Raw genomic sequence first — 14,877 nt, 5'->3', positions numbered from 1 at the left:
CTCAATTCTGTTTTTTTGTGTTTGTGAAATTTTTCAAATGTCAAATATTGATTTTAGTTTTTTTCTTCCAAACAAAAAAATTATAAAAATTATAAATCTGAAGACCGCGATGAAGAAGAAAATGGTAAACAAATCATTCCATTGCATTAAGGTACCAATTTTAATTATCTAATTAATTTTAATATCAAAAACAAAAAAATTTTGAATGACAACAAAAAAAGAATGATTGAGTATTTTTTTGTTGACATTTAAGTGTTTATGTATTAGTGCTTCTGAATTTAATGTCGTTTTCGATTGGACGTCCAGAAGCGTCCGGAAGCGTTCAGAAGCCTTCTGAAACCATTTTATTGGCATGAAAATGACAGCTAGAACGATTCTGAGAAGAGAAATTCTCTTCTCGATTTCAAATCAGAATCCACTCAAGAAGTACTAATACATGAATTTTCAAATGCCAAAAAAAAAACTCAATCAGTGTGTTTTTTTTTAATTCAAGAATTAATTGTTTTCTGAAATTGAAATTAATAAAAAAATAGAAATATGTGCATAAAAGCGATGGAACTATTTATTATGATTATCTTCTTTGTCGTCGTCCTCATTATTATAATTTTTCAACTTTAATACCATGTCATTCGTTAGCCAGAAAAAAAATTAATTCAAATTTTTGACATTTAGAATTTTCAAAAACGCAAAAAAAAACAGAATTGAGTGGAAGTGATTCAAACCGTTTTATTGGATTTCAGAACGAGTTAATCCTCGAGTGAAACCAATCGAAAACGACATAAATTAGGAAGAGAATTTCTCTTCTGAGAAGCGTTCTGTGTGTCAGTTTTGTGTGAATAAAACGCTTTCAGAAGGCTTCTGAATGATTCCGGACGCTTCCGGACTGCCAATCGAAAACGACATAAATTAATTTTCATGAATCCATGGCACTTTTAAATTCACATATATTTTAAAATTAGACTTGGTCACGGGTGGGACATATTCAAAATTCTTGCTCAGAGCTGCTATGAAAAATAATTTTAATTAAATTCGACGAATATAAAAACAAAAACATTTAATGCACACATTTTGCATTGTTTTCTTTTTCAATGCAGAAAGTTTTTTATTTGCAATAACATTTTTTTTTCAATGCAAAATATTTTATTTTAAGTGAAAATATTATTATTATAATAATTTTTTTTTAATGCAAATATTTTTCGGTTGTAAATTGTAATACATGCATAAAAATTTTTTTTTAAATTTCAAATGCATTTTTTTAATTGACATTTTATCAACGCTGGTTGAAATAGGCCAAAAGAAAATAGTCAAAATTAAAAAAAAAAAAATCGACAAATATGTAGGTACCTGTACCTATCAGAAAAACAAATATATGAAGCACATATTTTGCGTTTAAATTTTGTTTAATGTTGAAATTTGTTTAATAAATGAAAAGCCGAATGTAGTGCATGTTTATTTCTTGATGCACTTAACCAATTTTTTCAGTTAAGCGGAGTGCATTAAAGCGTATTTGTAGTTAGCATATTGACACATAGAAAGTTATTAATAATAACACTGTGATAGTTCGATTTGGCAACAGAAGCGAGACACATCGATTCTAGTTAATTCGAGTATGCTGAATTCAGTGGTGGCAACCGTTTTGAATGTTTGGCTCAAGTTTTCGAGATATTTCGAAAATAAAATCTTAGGTCGGGACTATTAAAATACTGATAATTTCGAATAATTAAGTTTTTTTAAGCAGTTTTTAGTTAAGAGAAAAGCTATTCCTGTATATAGCTATATGTTTAACACTATTCCAACCTAGATTGTTATGTTTCGGTCGCTTACAAACATTTTATAAACAAAAACTTCACTTTTTCATGTTTTTTTTTATTTTGTTGACTTTCAAAGCCTTTAATATGGAGGCAATTTGAGTTTAACATTTATTCGGGATATTTTATATTATTTAAATAGCATATCATTCCAAAAATGAATAAAATACTGCAAACCTGAAAAAGTTCATTAGTGAAAATTAGTCTATTAAGCTACGGAAATGTATCAAAACCTGAACTTAAGATTAAAATAAGATAGTTTTTCGATTTTCAGCTTAAGCTTAAGATATATAAGAAAATAAATTAATGAATTAAACAGTTTTTGTAAAAACAAAAAACGTTCTTATATACTTACATCATGTCGGGATAAAAGCAGTCAAAATAACGTTTTTTCCCTTTTATAACTGTAATATTTAAAAAAAAGGAAGCCAAATAAATATGTATGGCTTCGGATTCGAGTTCAGCACCCCTTTCACCTTCAGAAAAGTATATTTTGGCTCTTGTGGCAAAAAAAAAGTTTATTTTTGCTTACCAGTGTTATTTAATACATTTCCGTAGCTTAATAGACTAATTTTCACTAGTGAACTTTTTCAGGTTTGCAGTATTTTATTCATTTTTGGAATGATATGCTATTTAAATAATATAAAATATCCCGAATAAATGTTAAACTCAAATTGCCTCCATATTAAAGGCTTTGAAAGTCAACAAAATAAAAAAAACATGAAAAAGTGAAGTTTTTGTTTATAAAATGTTTGTAAGCGACCGAAACATAACAATCTAGGTTGGAATAGTGTCAAACATATAGCTATATACAGGAATAGCTTTTCTCTTAACTAAAAACTGTTTAAAAAAACTTAATTATTCGAAATTATCAGTATTTTAATAGTCCCGTCCTAAGATTTTATTTTCGAAATTTCTCGAAAACTTGAGCCAAACTTTCAAAACGGTTGCCACTACTGAATTCAGCATACTCGAATTAACTAGAATCGATGTGTCTCCGCTCTGTTGCAAAAAAAAAGTTCTAAAAACTATCACAGTGTAATTAATTAATATCAAAACACAAAAACTAAGCAATTCCATAAACAGCAAAATGTAAATTTTGTAAAATTGTACGTTTAATAATTGCCCCGCTTTCGCAGGGCCTTTCAAAAATTTCATTTAGACTCATTAGAGTGCCCCTCTCCACGGAAATCTTTAGTAAAAGGCGAAAGATTTATTCGACAAATGAAGAGAAGCCAGAGTAATTTTGTTAGGGAAATTTATTGTACCTTATGTTATTTAGTGTTCAAAGATCATGTGAATTATATTAAGAAACAAAATCTCAGTATTGATCATGATCTGGATCAGTACGTGCTGTGAAGCAAACAAATGTGATCATGCGATTGTTTATGACTGCCGATTTTACCTACATACCCTTCTTTGTACCTGTACCTTTTCTGGAACTATACGATAGCATGCGCATTGTGTTTGTACAAAGAAATACACCCTATTGTTACTTACCTTATCTATACGTAAAACGCAAACTTAATTTTGAATAGATCAATGCTTATAGCAAATCATAATTCGTGTAGGCTTTAAACTATCTTGTTCAAACGATAAAATAAACTGTTTATTATTTTTACCCCTACCCCCTCCTCTTTTTTTAACCTTTTTATATTTATCCTTTTACACACTGTTTATTCATAAGTTTTTATTTGCAAAAATTCGCTAAGGTACAAAGTCAAAGTAACCTCGCTTTTACTCACCGTCCTTTCTTAACCAGTAAATAATTTGATCTTTTTCTCAAACTTTTAATTTTAATTGATCAAATAACTTTTTTTTTTTCAGATACATGAAGCCCCTCCTAACGCACTCGCGTCCAACTTTGCTAGAGACCCTACCAGTCTGCTGCAATCCTGTGGCCCGCCTTTTGACAACCACAGAACAACTTACACAGGTAATTTTAAAAACTTTTATAATTTTTTGTTTATTATTCTTATTTATTATTTTTATTTTATTTTTTAACTTTTTTTCAAAATTAAACTGCATGCAATCTGTGGTTTACTTTCATTCTAATAACTTTAACAAAAAAAATAATCATAAATCATTGAATATTTTTTGTTTCGAATGAAAAACCAATAAACAAAATTTTCGCCGACTAACTTTGATTTTTTTCCATTGTTGTTACATAATTGTTGTTGTTTGTTGATCAAAATACAAAAAAAACAAAAAAAAAACACAAAAATTCAAAAAATACCCCATCCATCATAATTACAATTTAAGGATGGCGGTACACGAAGATCTGACTCAGATTCCGACATTTGTATAGACGATGATGATTTCACTCGAAACGGATCGAGTAATGGCGGCGGACCAGGCGGTGCCAATGGTCCGCGCAGAAATTCGATCAATCGTGTAAGTATTCGAATTGTTTCCGATGATCGAACAAATCTTTTTGCTAGTTACAAAAATCGTGATTAAAAAAAAAAAAAACAAAAAAAAAACTAAATTTGTAAATAAAAAATATATAAATGCGGTTTTTATTTTTCAAAAATAACAAACAGACAAACAAAAAGAAAATAACGCGTTTTCTCTTATAGTTAAAAAAAAATCCAAAGATAAATTAAACAAAAATCTAAAATAAAAAATTCTGACATTTTTATCCTCTTCTTGGAAAATATTTCTCATTACCAAAAAAAAGAAAAAAACCCTAAAACAAAATCAATAATTTATTTTTTTATACATTTTTTTTTTCTTTATCTCTAATTTTAATTCAATTATGTTATTTTGCATGCTGGCAAATTTAAATTTATATATATTTAAAAAAAAAAAAAACTTTTTTTTACAATTATTTTTACCAAAAAAATACTACCTACCTACCAACATGGATTTCTTTAAATTTAAATTAAATGAAAAATCTTAAAAAAAAAATTCTTCATCAAATTTATTTATATAACAAAAAAAAAAATTAACAAAATGAATCTTATTGTAAAATTTATTTCTGTGTGTATTTAAATTTTAACACAAAAAAATCAACTTAAAAATAAACTATCGCTAAATTGTTAATTATTTATTTATTATTTTTGGTTGTATATTTTTTTGTTTCGTTTTGTTAATTAATTTTGTATTTAAAAATAATTTTACACACCTAATGGTATTTTGTTGCAAAAATATTTGTTTATTATTGTTTTATTTTTTTTTTTTTGTAATTGTTTTGTTAAATTGAAGACGAGTGCTGTTTTGAATGAAACTAACCAAATTATCGCTGATCTCAGTGTTGTTACAGATAATTTTATGTGAAAAAAATAATTCAATTTTTAAATTAGCAAAAAAAAAAAAACTCACCGTATAAACACAGTTTTTTTTTTACATAATTAATTAATTATATATATTAACACATTTACCAAAATATACCTAACCACATATAAACACATATTAACAATTTTTGTATTTAAAAAAAAAATAATAGTTTTTATTATTTTGTTGTAAATTTTGATATTTTTAATTTTTTTTTTTTAATTTGTTAATATTTCAAAGCATAGCTTAGTATAGTTTGTGAACAATTTAAAATAGGTTGTAAATAATATATAATTATTAAAATAATTTAGTTATTATTTTGTTTGAATTGTTGTTTATTTTTGTTTTGTTTTATTTTTGTAAATAATTTTAATTTGTTGTTTAGTAAAAAGTTTGTATTTTTATAATTCTTATGGTTTTTATTTCGGGTGTTCCTCTGAAAAAAAAAATCCCTTTTATAAATGGCGACGCGTGTATATTGTTTGTAGAAAAAAATATAAATAAAATTTATAATAAAATTTTTTTAAAAGTTGGTCTTTGAATTAACCTGGTTGTAATGACGTAATTTATAAAGTCGTTGGATAACAGTTTAACAATAGGTCGGCTTTTGATTTGGGTACTTTCTGAACAAAAATATATGGACTACACAAGATGGGGAGAATTTGTTTGCTCTTTTGCAAGTGTACCTACGTATGAAATAGTATACAAAACTATTTTTCAATTCTAAGAACGCTCTCATTATTTGCCTTGGGGGAACCAATACGGCCATTCAAAACAAATCTGGAAAAGTTTTTACGTCAGCAAAATGGTAGTGCAATTTTGACAATCAATGTTAATTACAGTTTGCGTCATGTTTGGCTTTACAGGTATCCTGACATTTTTTAAAACTCACAAGCCCTTAAAAGTAAATGCATACTATCTCACAAAGTATAAACACATTTTCAAAAATGTCAGAAGAAAATCATTAATGATAGTGTTGAGTAGGGTTAAAAAAATATCAATAAAAAAAATGCACTTGAAATAAAAAATATAATAAGTATTTATTGCAGTTACAATTTTTTTGCACAAAAAAAAAAAAACCTTCAATGCGAACCGATTTTTTTGTGCATTAAAAAAAATAATTAAATACGGAAATAAAAATTGCCTTACCAATAAAATTTGTATTGCAAGTAAAAATATTTTGTTTTAAAAATTTGTATTGCCAATACAAAAAATTTGCATTGAAAATATAATTTTGATGGCAATTCAAGTTATCTTCCATAAAAAAATGTTAAATCAAAACATTGAACAAAAAAATAAATGGAATATGAGTGCATTAAATAATAATTCCATAACAATCGTTGAGTTTTTTACTTAATGAGCTATTTGCCATGTCTTTGTCTATTCATTAATATTATTTAGAGCATTTAACAATTTAATGTTAGATTTGTGATGCTGCAAGTATCACGCTGTTGTCAGTAAATGAATCTACAATGGTGTTTTTTGTTTGGAGTACATCGCATGTGAATAATATAGGACCTTAAACACTACGTTGTGGTACCCCAGCCAATACTTCATTTGAAAGACTTTTGTTCAGTCTTTTTATTAAAATTGCAAGAGTTTTACAAAAAAAAAAAGGTGTAAGAAAAAATAAAATGGCGGCAAAATGACTCTAGCTATAATTGAGTAAACCATGATTTTCGTCGCGTGTACTATTTTTTTCGAATCCTGAAGTAAAAATGCATTTGTAAATTTTTTCCCCATGGTATAATAATGAATTCTAAACACACAGTTTGTCTAATTGTTTGTTGTATTTATTTTCTTTTAAATAAAATAATAAAGACAAAGATAATTTCTTTATATGCCAATTTAAAGTATGTAAAGAAAATAAATAAATAAATAGTTGTCGCCAAAACTTATTTCCAACGTATTAAATTCAATGACCAACTATACGTTAAAGCCCATTATAACCATTAACTAAAATATAATCAACAAAATATAGCATAAATACATATAATTTCTTTTATTTTATTTCTCTATTAGCTTCTTATCTCCCAACTCTCCTAAACAGAAAATATTTAACAAAAAACCAAACAAAAATATATAGATAATGGAATCCCAAATATAGATTACCAAATTAAATTAAAGTAGATCTAAGTTAATTTTTGAAATAAGCTTTAACTAATATTTTAACAAACAAACAAACAACCAAAAAATTATTTTCAATCCTTATCCATCCCAACCTAAACTAGAAGTTATAAAAAAAAAAAACAAAAATTTGTGTAAAAGTCGTCACTTTGAATTTTTAATAAAAAAAACAAAAATAAAACCTAAAATAAACTTCTTCTTGTTTTTGTTAAATAAGAAAAAAATATTAATAATTTTAAATATTTAAACAATTCCTGGAGCTCTTTCTCTAAACTAAATAGCGTTGGTAAGCCAATAATAATAATATTATTCATAAATTAAAAAAAAAAAACGTCATTTTCTTTATTTTATGTTTAAATTCAATACCCATACAACTCATCCGTTTCATATCTCTGGGTTTTCGATAGCATTTTTCTATATTTTTTGTTTTTAGTTTTAAGTTTTTCATTATTGCATGAAATTTATTATTTTTTTCTAACTCATTAACTTAACTAACTTGCGTTTATTTTTTACTCATTTGTGTGTTAATTTATGTTTGTTTATGTAATATCATTGTTTTTGTTTTTATTTTTTGTTGATTCATTTTATTTTTCAAATTTATTTTCAGAGTCACAAACAAACGGAAAATAATCGACATTGATTTTTATTTTTTTTATAAGAATATAACTTTTTGAGTGAAAATAGTTAATATATATTATTATTTTTTTTTTTTTTTTATTATTTTTAATTTTACTTGAATTATATTTTTGTTAATTTTACTTAAGTTTTTTTTTAACTTTATTTTATATTTTTAAATATTCACTTGTTATATCCATTGAGTGGGCAGCTTGTTTGTTTTTTTCCTATATTCTTAGATTGACCTAGCTTATTCGAATAAAAATAAAATATATACATATATTAGTCCCACTTTATTAGCACCTTCAATATATTTTAGAATTAATATTTTACTATTTTTTTTGTGATTTTAATTATAAATTATTTAATAAAGAAAAATTAATACATGTACAAAATATATAAAAAGAGTATTTTTCTTTTTTGATCATTGATTGAGGGTATCCACACTTTTTGGGCCCCTTATTTTGGAGTTCGTTTTAATTCGTATTGATTCGAGTAAAAGCTCTACCAATTTAACAAAGATGTCATTTTGGCGGACCGTTAAAATATTTGAACATATTTGAATATCATTTTTGGTTCAGAAAAGAATAGAACATTTTGTCAGATAAGGTTTCTAAAATCTAAGATCTCAAAGGAATTTTCTCCATAAAACAAACTGAGAACTTTGAGTATACTGAGATTTATGAAAACTCGAATGGTTGGGGTCAAAAATTTTCGAAGTTCAGTTTCGAAAATTCTAAAATTCTGTACTTCAAAACTCTGTAAATTTTTAAATTCAGTTTTATTCAAAATTCTGTAAACCGAATTGATCGATTTGAAAAATTGATCCGAAATGCGATTTCTTACTTGAGTCAAGTGAAATTTTGGGTGTGCAAGTCAAAAAATTAAAATGGATTTTGATTGTGAGCACGGTTTTGAAATCATGTGCATTCATTTCGCAATGAGTCCTTTTCTTAATGCAAACTCCCGGGGAAATGTTTTAGGGAAAAGCCCACTAATTGAAAAACTGTCGAAATTTTGATATTTTTTTTAGAAAAAAAAAGGACAGTCGTCCGCAAGTTATTTTTCAATTAGAACCTTCTCTACCAGAAGTTTTCATCGAGAATATGACTGAATAAGACTTCAACTTAACTTTAATTAATTTAATTTAAAAAAATTTTTTATTAATCGGAATGAATTTCGTTCAAAATTTTAATACCACATTTTTTTTAAGCTAGTAGGTAGTATCTTAAGCTTGTATCTCTTTTAAAAAAAATTCTTAGCTTGTCAATTTTATTGATAGTTTTGATTGTTTGAAATTTTGTTCGTCCTTTTTTTAATAAAATTAGATTAATTTAGATCGGACATGCCAAATTTTTAGTATTTTCGCTTTTTTATTATTATTTTTTTTTTCGTTTTATGTTTTATTTCTATTATCTATTAAATTAATTTATTTTTTGTTGTTAAAAAACATATTCTTACACGTCTCACCAATTTAAATCTAAAAACATTCATCTCAAAACTTACAAAAAATGACAAAATTTGACAAAATACAAGAAACAAAAATTGACGGAAATTACAAAAACACCCAACACATCTACTCGTAAACATAACATACAAACCCACTATTATGCTATCGCATCATATTTTCAAACAAAAAAATTAAAATTCAATTAAATATTAAAAAAATAAATAAATATTTAATCAAATAAATTAAAATGTACCTATGTCGTCCATTAATTGTTTCTTCTCTTTTTTTCTATTCTCTCTTTGGTTGGTTTACAAAAAACAAATAATGAAAATTAAATAAAAAAAAAAAAAATTCAAAACAATTAACTCATTAAATTTGTATTTTTATTTTTATTATTCATAATTATAATAAATTGTAAACAATTAAAAAAAAAAAAACAATATATTTATGAAAAAATAAATAAATAAATAAAATAAAATATTTTACGAAAGATGGAAATATTGGAGCATGTCCAAAGTCCAGTATCGACGCGTATTAGACTTTTAGGCTTTTACGGCAAGAATTTATAGAAGAATTTTATTAAAAATTTTATATAATATTTAACTAAAATTTACATGCATCATTGTATTGAAATATAAATAATAAATTAAAAACTAAAAATTTAAACTGAATCAGAAATAATTTTAAAAAAAATAAAGAATAAAAATTGTTAAATTTTCAAAAAAAAAAATAATTTTCATATTGCTTGATAGACAAACAACATTTTTATATATAAAATTTCTTTTTTTTTTATTTTCATTATAAATATTTGTAAAGGGATATAATCCTTGATGTTGTATTTAATTTTTCATTTATTATAATTAATTTTTATTATTTTCAATTGTATTTTCATAAAACAAAGAAAAAAAATATATATATTCAAACTGAAAAAAACTGGATGTATTTATACTTAATTTAAATTATATGGTTAATTTATTACTTATGTCATTTTTATTTGCAATAAATATTTTTTTGTAAAACAAAAAAAAAACAAAATATGTATACAAAATATTTGTTTGTACAGAAATACAATATATAAATATATATATAAAAATGATTTAATATAAATATCAGATTTCTTAATTTATTATAATAATTATTTACATAAGAAAATTTAATGATATATAAAAAATAAATAAAATGGTAAAATATTTATGAAAATATTTTATGAATTAATTATGTAAGTATTTGTTTGTGTTTTATTTTTTGTTTTTTTTTGTTTTGAGACAAATAAATAAAAAGATACATAAATACCCAAATTAGAAACAAAAACATTTGCAATAAAAATGGCAAGTTTTTTACCTAAATTCGAAAATCGGAAATATTTATGTATGTAGGTCTATGTATTTTCGGACCCAAGTCTCGAAACTAGTTTATATTCTAAGACCAGAGTTTATAGTCACTAGGTCTATCTATTTAGGCACAAAAATTATATATATATAATATATATTTTTCAGGTTTTCGAAAAAAAAAACTCTAGGAAAAAAGTGGATTTTCAAAAATTCCCTCCAAACCGATCGAGTGATACATCAAAAGAACGGCCTTTTCAAGCTCTATTAATAACTGTAAACCAAAAGTTTCTTGCAGATCTACATAATGTAGTTGCTGAATTATTAGCAATCGAAATATTTTATTTTTCTTACAATCTTTTCTTACATTCGGAAGCAGATATTTTCGGATCAAGGTCTCGAAACAAGTTTTGGTTTACAGATATGAGTTCACAATGAGCAGGCCTATCCATTTAGATCAAAAAATTACAAATATATTTTTTGAAGATGTTCGAGAAAAAATCAATTTGTCTAAAAATTAGGTATTTTCAAAAATTTCTTCCAAATCGATGAGGTGATACATCAAAAGAAAGGCCTCTTTAAGTTTATTCATAACTAAAAACTAAAAGTTTCTTTCATCCCTGGTTGCTGAATTTCGGAAGCAGATATTTTCGGATCAAGTTTTGGTACATAAACCCTAGGAACAGTTGCTTAGGCTTGGTATTTAATGCAGGCACAAGAAATAAAACTGTGTATGGTTTCTCCTACAATGCTACACAAACAAGCAGCAATATTATGTTGACTTGACTTTAAATAATGTTAATAAGTTAGAAATTTTTCCCATTGTTGCATAAACTAAACGTTTGAAATTTGTTGCAGATTTGTTATGACGTTCACTATGGTGTATGCGTAATTTTTTTTATTTTTGCTGCTTACATTCTCCATTTATACATAATACAGAACCATTCCCTGGAAACAAAACAATTTATAAGCTGGAAGAATACTTATGCAAGGGTTCTACTGTCTTAAATCCAAATTCGAAAACAGAAAAAGTATATCGCTTCACATTCCAAGATGACAATTATCATCAAGAAAGAGTTTTTTGTTTCTATTAAACTTGTAGATCCACATGAAACTAAACTTATAAAATCATTTCAGAACTCAATAAAATTATTCGGATATGTCCCAACTTCGCATTTCTTTTACGAAAAAATAGGACAAAATACCCTCAATTTGTCCATTTGTTTGGTCGATATCCATTCAACCATTAATATTGCTTCTTCGTAATCATTATCAAGTAGATACCTATATGATTCATTTCGTTATTCGAACAACAACCAACCCAAATGAACAATACACACTCGTAGCAAGACACAGAATCCCATTTTCTTATATTACTATGATGAACTGTTCGTCTTTATACAAAAAGTGAAGTGACTCAAATTACTAACCAGTCATCATACAGTCACTTTTCTGTATACAAAACGTAACTTTTAACTGCCACCCCTCATACCAACCCCTTTCAAGCACATACATAATAAGTTTGTATTTTTCAAAAAAAAAAACAAAAAACTCGTTACCTTGGTAAGTATACTATACATAAGTTTGCAATCAGTTCCAATTCCATTTCCATTCATGCGACTTCTCTGTCTAGTAACTCAACAATATTAAATTTAGTTGCCCAAGTTAAAATGAACGACCAACACGTTAATATTTTATTTGTCAGCGAAGTTGAAAAACATCCAATTTTATACAATTCCAATCTGCCCGGCTACTCCAATAGAATTGAAAATGAAAGGGCATGGAATGAAGTCGGAAAGCATATGTATATGACAGGTGTGTATCAATATTTTGTAAATATTGAAAAATATTTTTGAAAAAATCAACCACCTTAACCATAAAAATACAAACCAATCGGTTTGTGTTGTTGCCTTGGAGCTTGTGATTTTTATTAGGTATGCCGGTGACAACAATATTGCAATTGCAATAGTTGATGGTTCCTATGGAAACATCAGCGCAATTGAACCATAAAATCTATACAAAAAAGCATTTCTGTTTATTTTTTAAGCTCCTGAATGTCGTGAAAGATGGAAGAATCTACGTGCCGTTTATGTGCGAAACATGAAGCAGTCTAAAAATGGTTCCGGATTAAAGGCTAGCCGAAAAACCTACTACTTAACGGATGCCATGAAATTTACTCTACCATATATCAAAGTTTTAAATAAACTTAATTCAGAGAATCAAACAAATCCAATTGGAAGAGGAAATAACGAAGAGCAAGAGGATCTAGAAGATGATCAAATGGATGACAATGAAAGTGTATCATTGTCATCAGACAATTTTCCATCAAAACATCAGCAAATTACATCCTCACTACCACAACAATTACAAAAACAACAACCGCCTTCATCACCAACTCCACACTCGGCTCCTTCTTTTCAAGAGACAATCTCGACAGATCCAACTTTTCAATATCTAGAAAAGATGAGGTTAATGGTAAGTATTTCCAAGCATTCTGCAATATTTTTTGATAAACTAAATTTTTGAGTTTCTTCTTAAAGGCTCAGAAGAAGATGAAGTTAGATCATGTCATCAATAATAATAATCGAAATCCAAAAACAGAAGCATTGAAAATGTTTCTTCTAAGTATGGTGCCGGATCTTCAGAAAATGACAGACGAAGAAGTGCGACAATTTAAACGAAAATCTTTGGAAACTATTGATGATATTTTTATGGCACGTAATTTTGCATTATCATCAGAATCTGTTGGTCTTAATAAAGATGTTAAATCTGAATATCTCGAATCAATTACATCTCCATACAATGGGATTTTATAGATTAAAATAATGTTTAAAAAATGTATAGGTACCTAAGTATTTTTAAATTCTTCAATTGTAATTATTTAGTGTTAGGCCAGTGGTTATACAAATAATAAAAATGTGAGCAGCAAAAAAAGAAAATAAAAAGTACGCATACGCCATAGTGAACGACTGAAATACACAAATCTGTAACAAATCTCAAACTTTTTGTTCAAGCGACATTGGGAGGAATTGCTTACTCTGTAATTAATGTTCAAAGTCAAGTCAACATTATTATTGTTGCTTGTTTGTGGAGTATTGTAGGGAAAACCATACATCAAGTTTTATTTTCTAAGCCTGCAACTTAACTGTTACTGAGGTTTATGTATTTTTTTTTACAGACTCGCAAAATCCAAGCCAATTATGTTGCTATTTGGTCATTCATTCATTCAATGAGAAAGTAAGTAAATAAGTACGTTTTTTGTGAGAAAAAAAAAGAAATAATTCAATTGCAAATAACTCACCAACCAAACCTACATGAAACTTTTAGTTTTTAGTCTTTAATAGAGCTTGAAGATACCTTTCTTTTGATTATCACTCGATGTATTTGGTAGAAAATTTGTTTAAAATGCATTATTTTTCGCAAAGGGGTTAACCTAGTATTTTTGTCAAAAATCTGAAAAATATAGATTTGTACCTAAATGAATAGGCCTGCTCACAATGAACTCATATCTTCGAATAAAAACTTTTTTCGAGACTTTGGTCCGAAGTTATAGGATTCTGAATTCCGAATGTGATACATTGCATACATTTTGTCGATTGCTGTTTGATACTAATTCAACCCTATCACAGGCTCGTCGTAGTAGATTCGTAGTACAAGATCCGAACATAAGTATCATAAGTATTTTCTACAAAATATGGAGTTCGTGAAAAAATAGTAGGTATACTATAGCTCCTAATGTATAGGAAGATTGGCAGATTATGGAACTTGGCTAGGAGAGACTCTCTAATAGTGATGATTATTATGATCACAGCTGTAACGGACCAATTTAAAAAAAAAAAACAATAAAATATTCAAATCTATTTTTAACTCTATTGAGAACTGTCATTAGTTTGGTGAAAAATTGTTTCGTTTCAAATCAAGAAAAAATTTCCCCATAAGATTCAATGGTAGTGTATTTTTTACTTTTACTCGTTATATCTCCGAATTCACTTTTTGTGACTTGGTTCACTTAGCCCTCCATATATGAAAATAGAAGTTAGTTTAATTTTCATACAAATCATGGGTTTGTAAAAAAGTTCTTAGTAAAAAAGAAAATATTCATCAAAGTGCTTTTGAATTCCTTCAATATACATTTTTTAGGACACGCAACATAAAAATTTACTCTTCAATCAGTTTCGACCAATTGCTAGAATCGCATCTCTTTCATACTCTTGTTCCGTTTATTTCATTTATCATAGATAAGTTTTTTGTTTATATACCTTAATTGGATCGA

General features: G+C 26.4%; 2 protein-coding genes and 1 non-coding gene across 13 annotated transcripts in view; 2 read left to right on the top strand and 1 right to left on the bottom strand.

The window, feature by feature from the left end:
* Positions 1-9,971, top strand: part of LOC129913090 (sodium/hydrogen exchanger 7) — a 29,895-nt gene extending 19,924 nt beyond the window's left edge. For 3 of the 11 annotated variants that reach the window (XM_055991550.1, XM_055991551.1, XM_055991554.1), the window contains 3 exons: positions 3,636-3,744; positions 4,071-4,202; positions 9,768-9,971. In XM_055991550.1, the coding sequence (XP_055847525.1) occupies positions 3,636-3,744; positions 4,071-4,202; positions 9,768-9,845 (319 nt within the window). In that variant the 3' untranslated portion in view covers positions 9,846-9,971. Of the gene's footprint in view, positions 1-3,635; positions 3,745-4,070; positions 5,141-7,106; positions 7,306-7,818; positions 9,495-9,767 lie in introns of those variants that run through there. The other 8 variants (XM_055991555.1, XM_055991557.1, XM_055991560.1 and 5 more) reach the window with 6 other exon arrangements.
* On the bottom strand, positions 2,932-3,052 carry LOC129917418 (U5 spliceosomal RNA). The gene has a single exon (XR_008772776.1). It is a non-coding gene; the product is annotated as a U5 spliceosomal RNA (small nuclear RNA).
* Positions 9,972-12,230: 2,259 nt separating the features above from the next.
* LOC129915712 (transcription factor Adf-1-like) lies at positions 12,231-13,494 on the top strand. The gene is made up of 3 exons (XM_055995371.1): positions 12,231-12,419; positions 12,652-13,079; positions 13,145-13,494. The coding sequence occupies exons 1-3, from the start codon at positions 12,275-12,277 to the stop codon at positions 13,418-13,420; spliced, it is 849 nt and encodes a 282-aa protein (XP_055851346.1). The 5' UTR covers positions 12,231-12,274; the 3' UTR covers positions 13,421-13,494.
* Positions 13,495-14,877: the final 1,383 nt, after the last annotated feature.

Source organism: Episyrphus balteatus, chromosome 3 (assembly GCF_945859705.1).
Source record: "Episyrphus balteatus chromosome 3, idEpiBalt1.1, whole genome shotgun sequence".
Lineage (NCBI taxonomy): Eukaryota > Metazoa > Arthropoda > Insecta > Diptera > Syrphidae > Episyrphus > Episyrphus balteatus.
This window is presented reverse-complemented; position numbering and strand designations above follow the sequence as displayed.

Excerpts from the sequence above, each read along its gene's own strand:
- LOC129915712 (XM_055995371.1), top strand. The coding sequence starts at position 12,275 with ATGAACGACCAACACGTTAATATTTTATTTGTCAGCGAAGTTGAAAAA. Across the intron at positions 12,420-12,651 it reads AAAGCATATGTATATGACAG|CTCCTGAATGTCGTGAAAGA; the intron begins GTGTGTATCAAT and ends TTATTTTTTAAG. Across the intron at positions 13,080-13,144 it reads TAGAAAAGATGAGGTTAATG|GCTCAGAAGAAGATGAAGTT; the intron begins GTAAGTATTTCC and ends TTCTTCTTAAAG.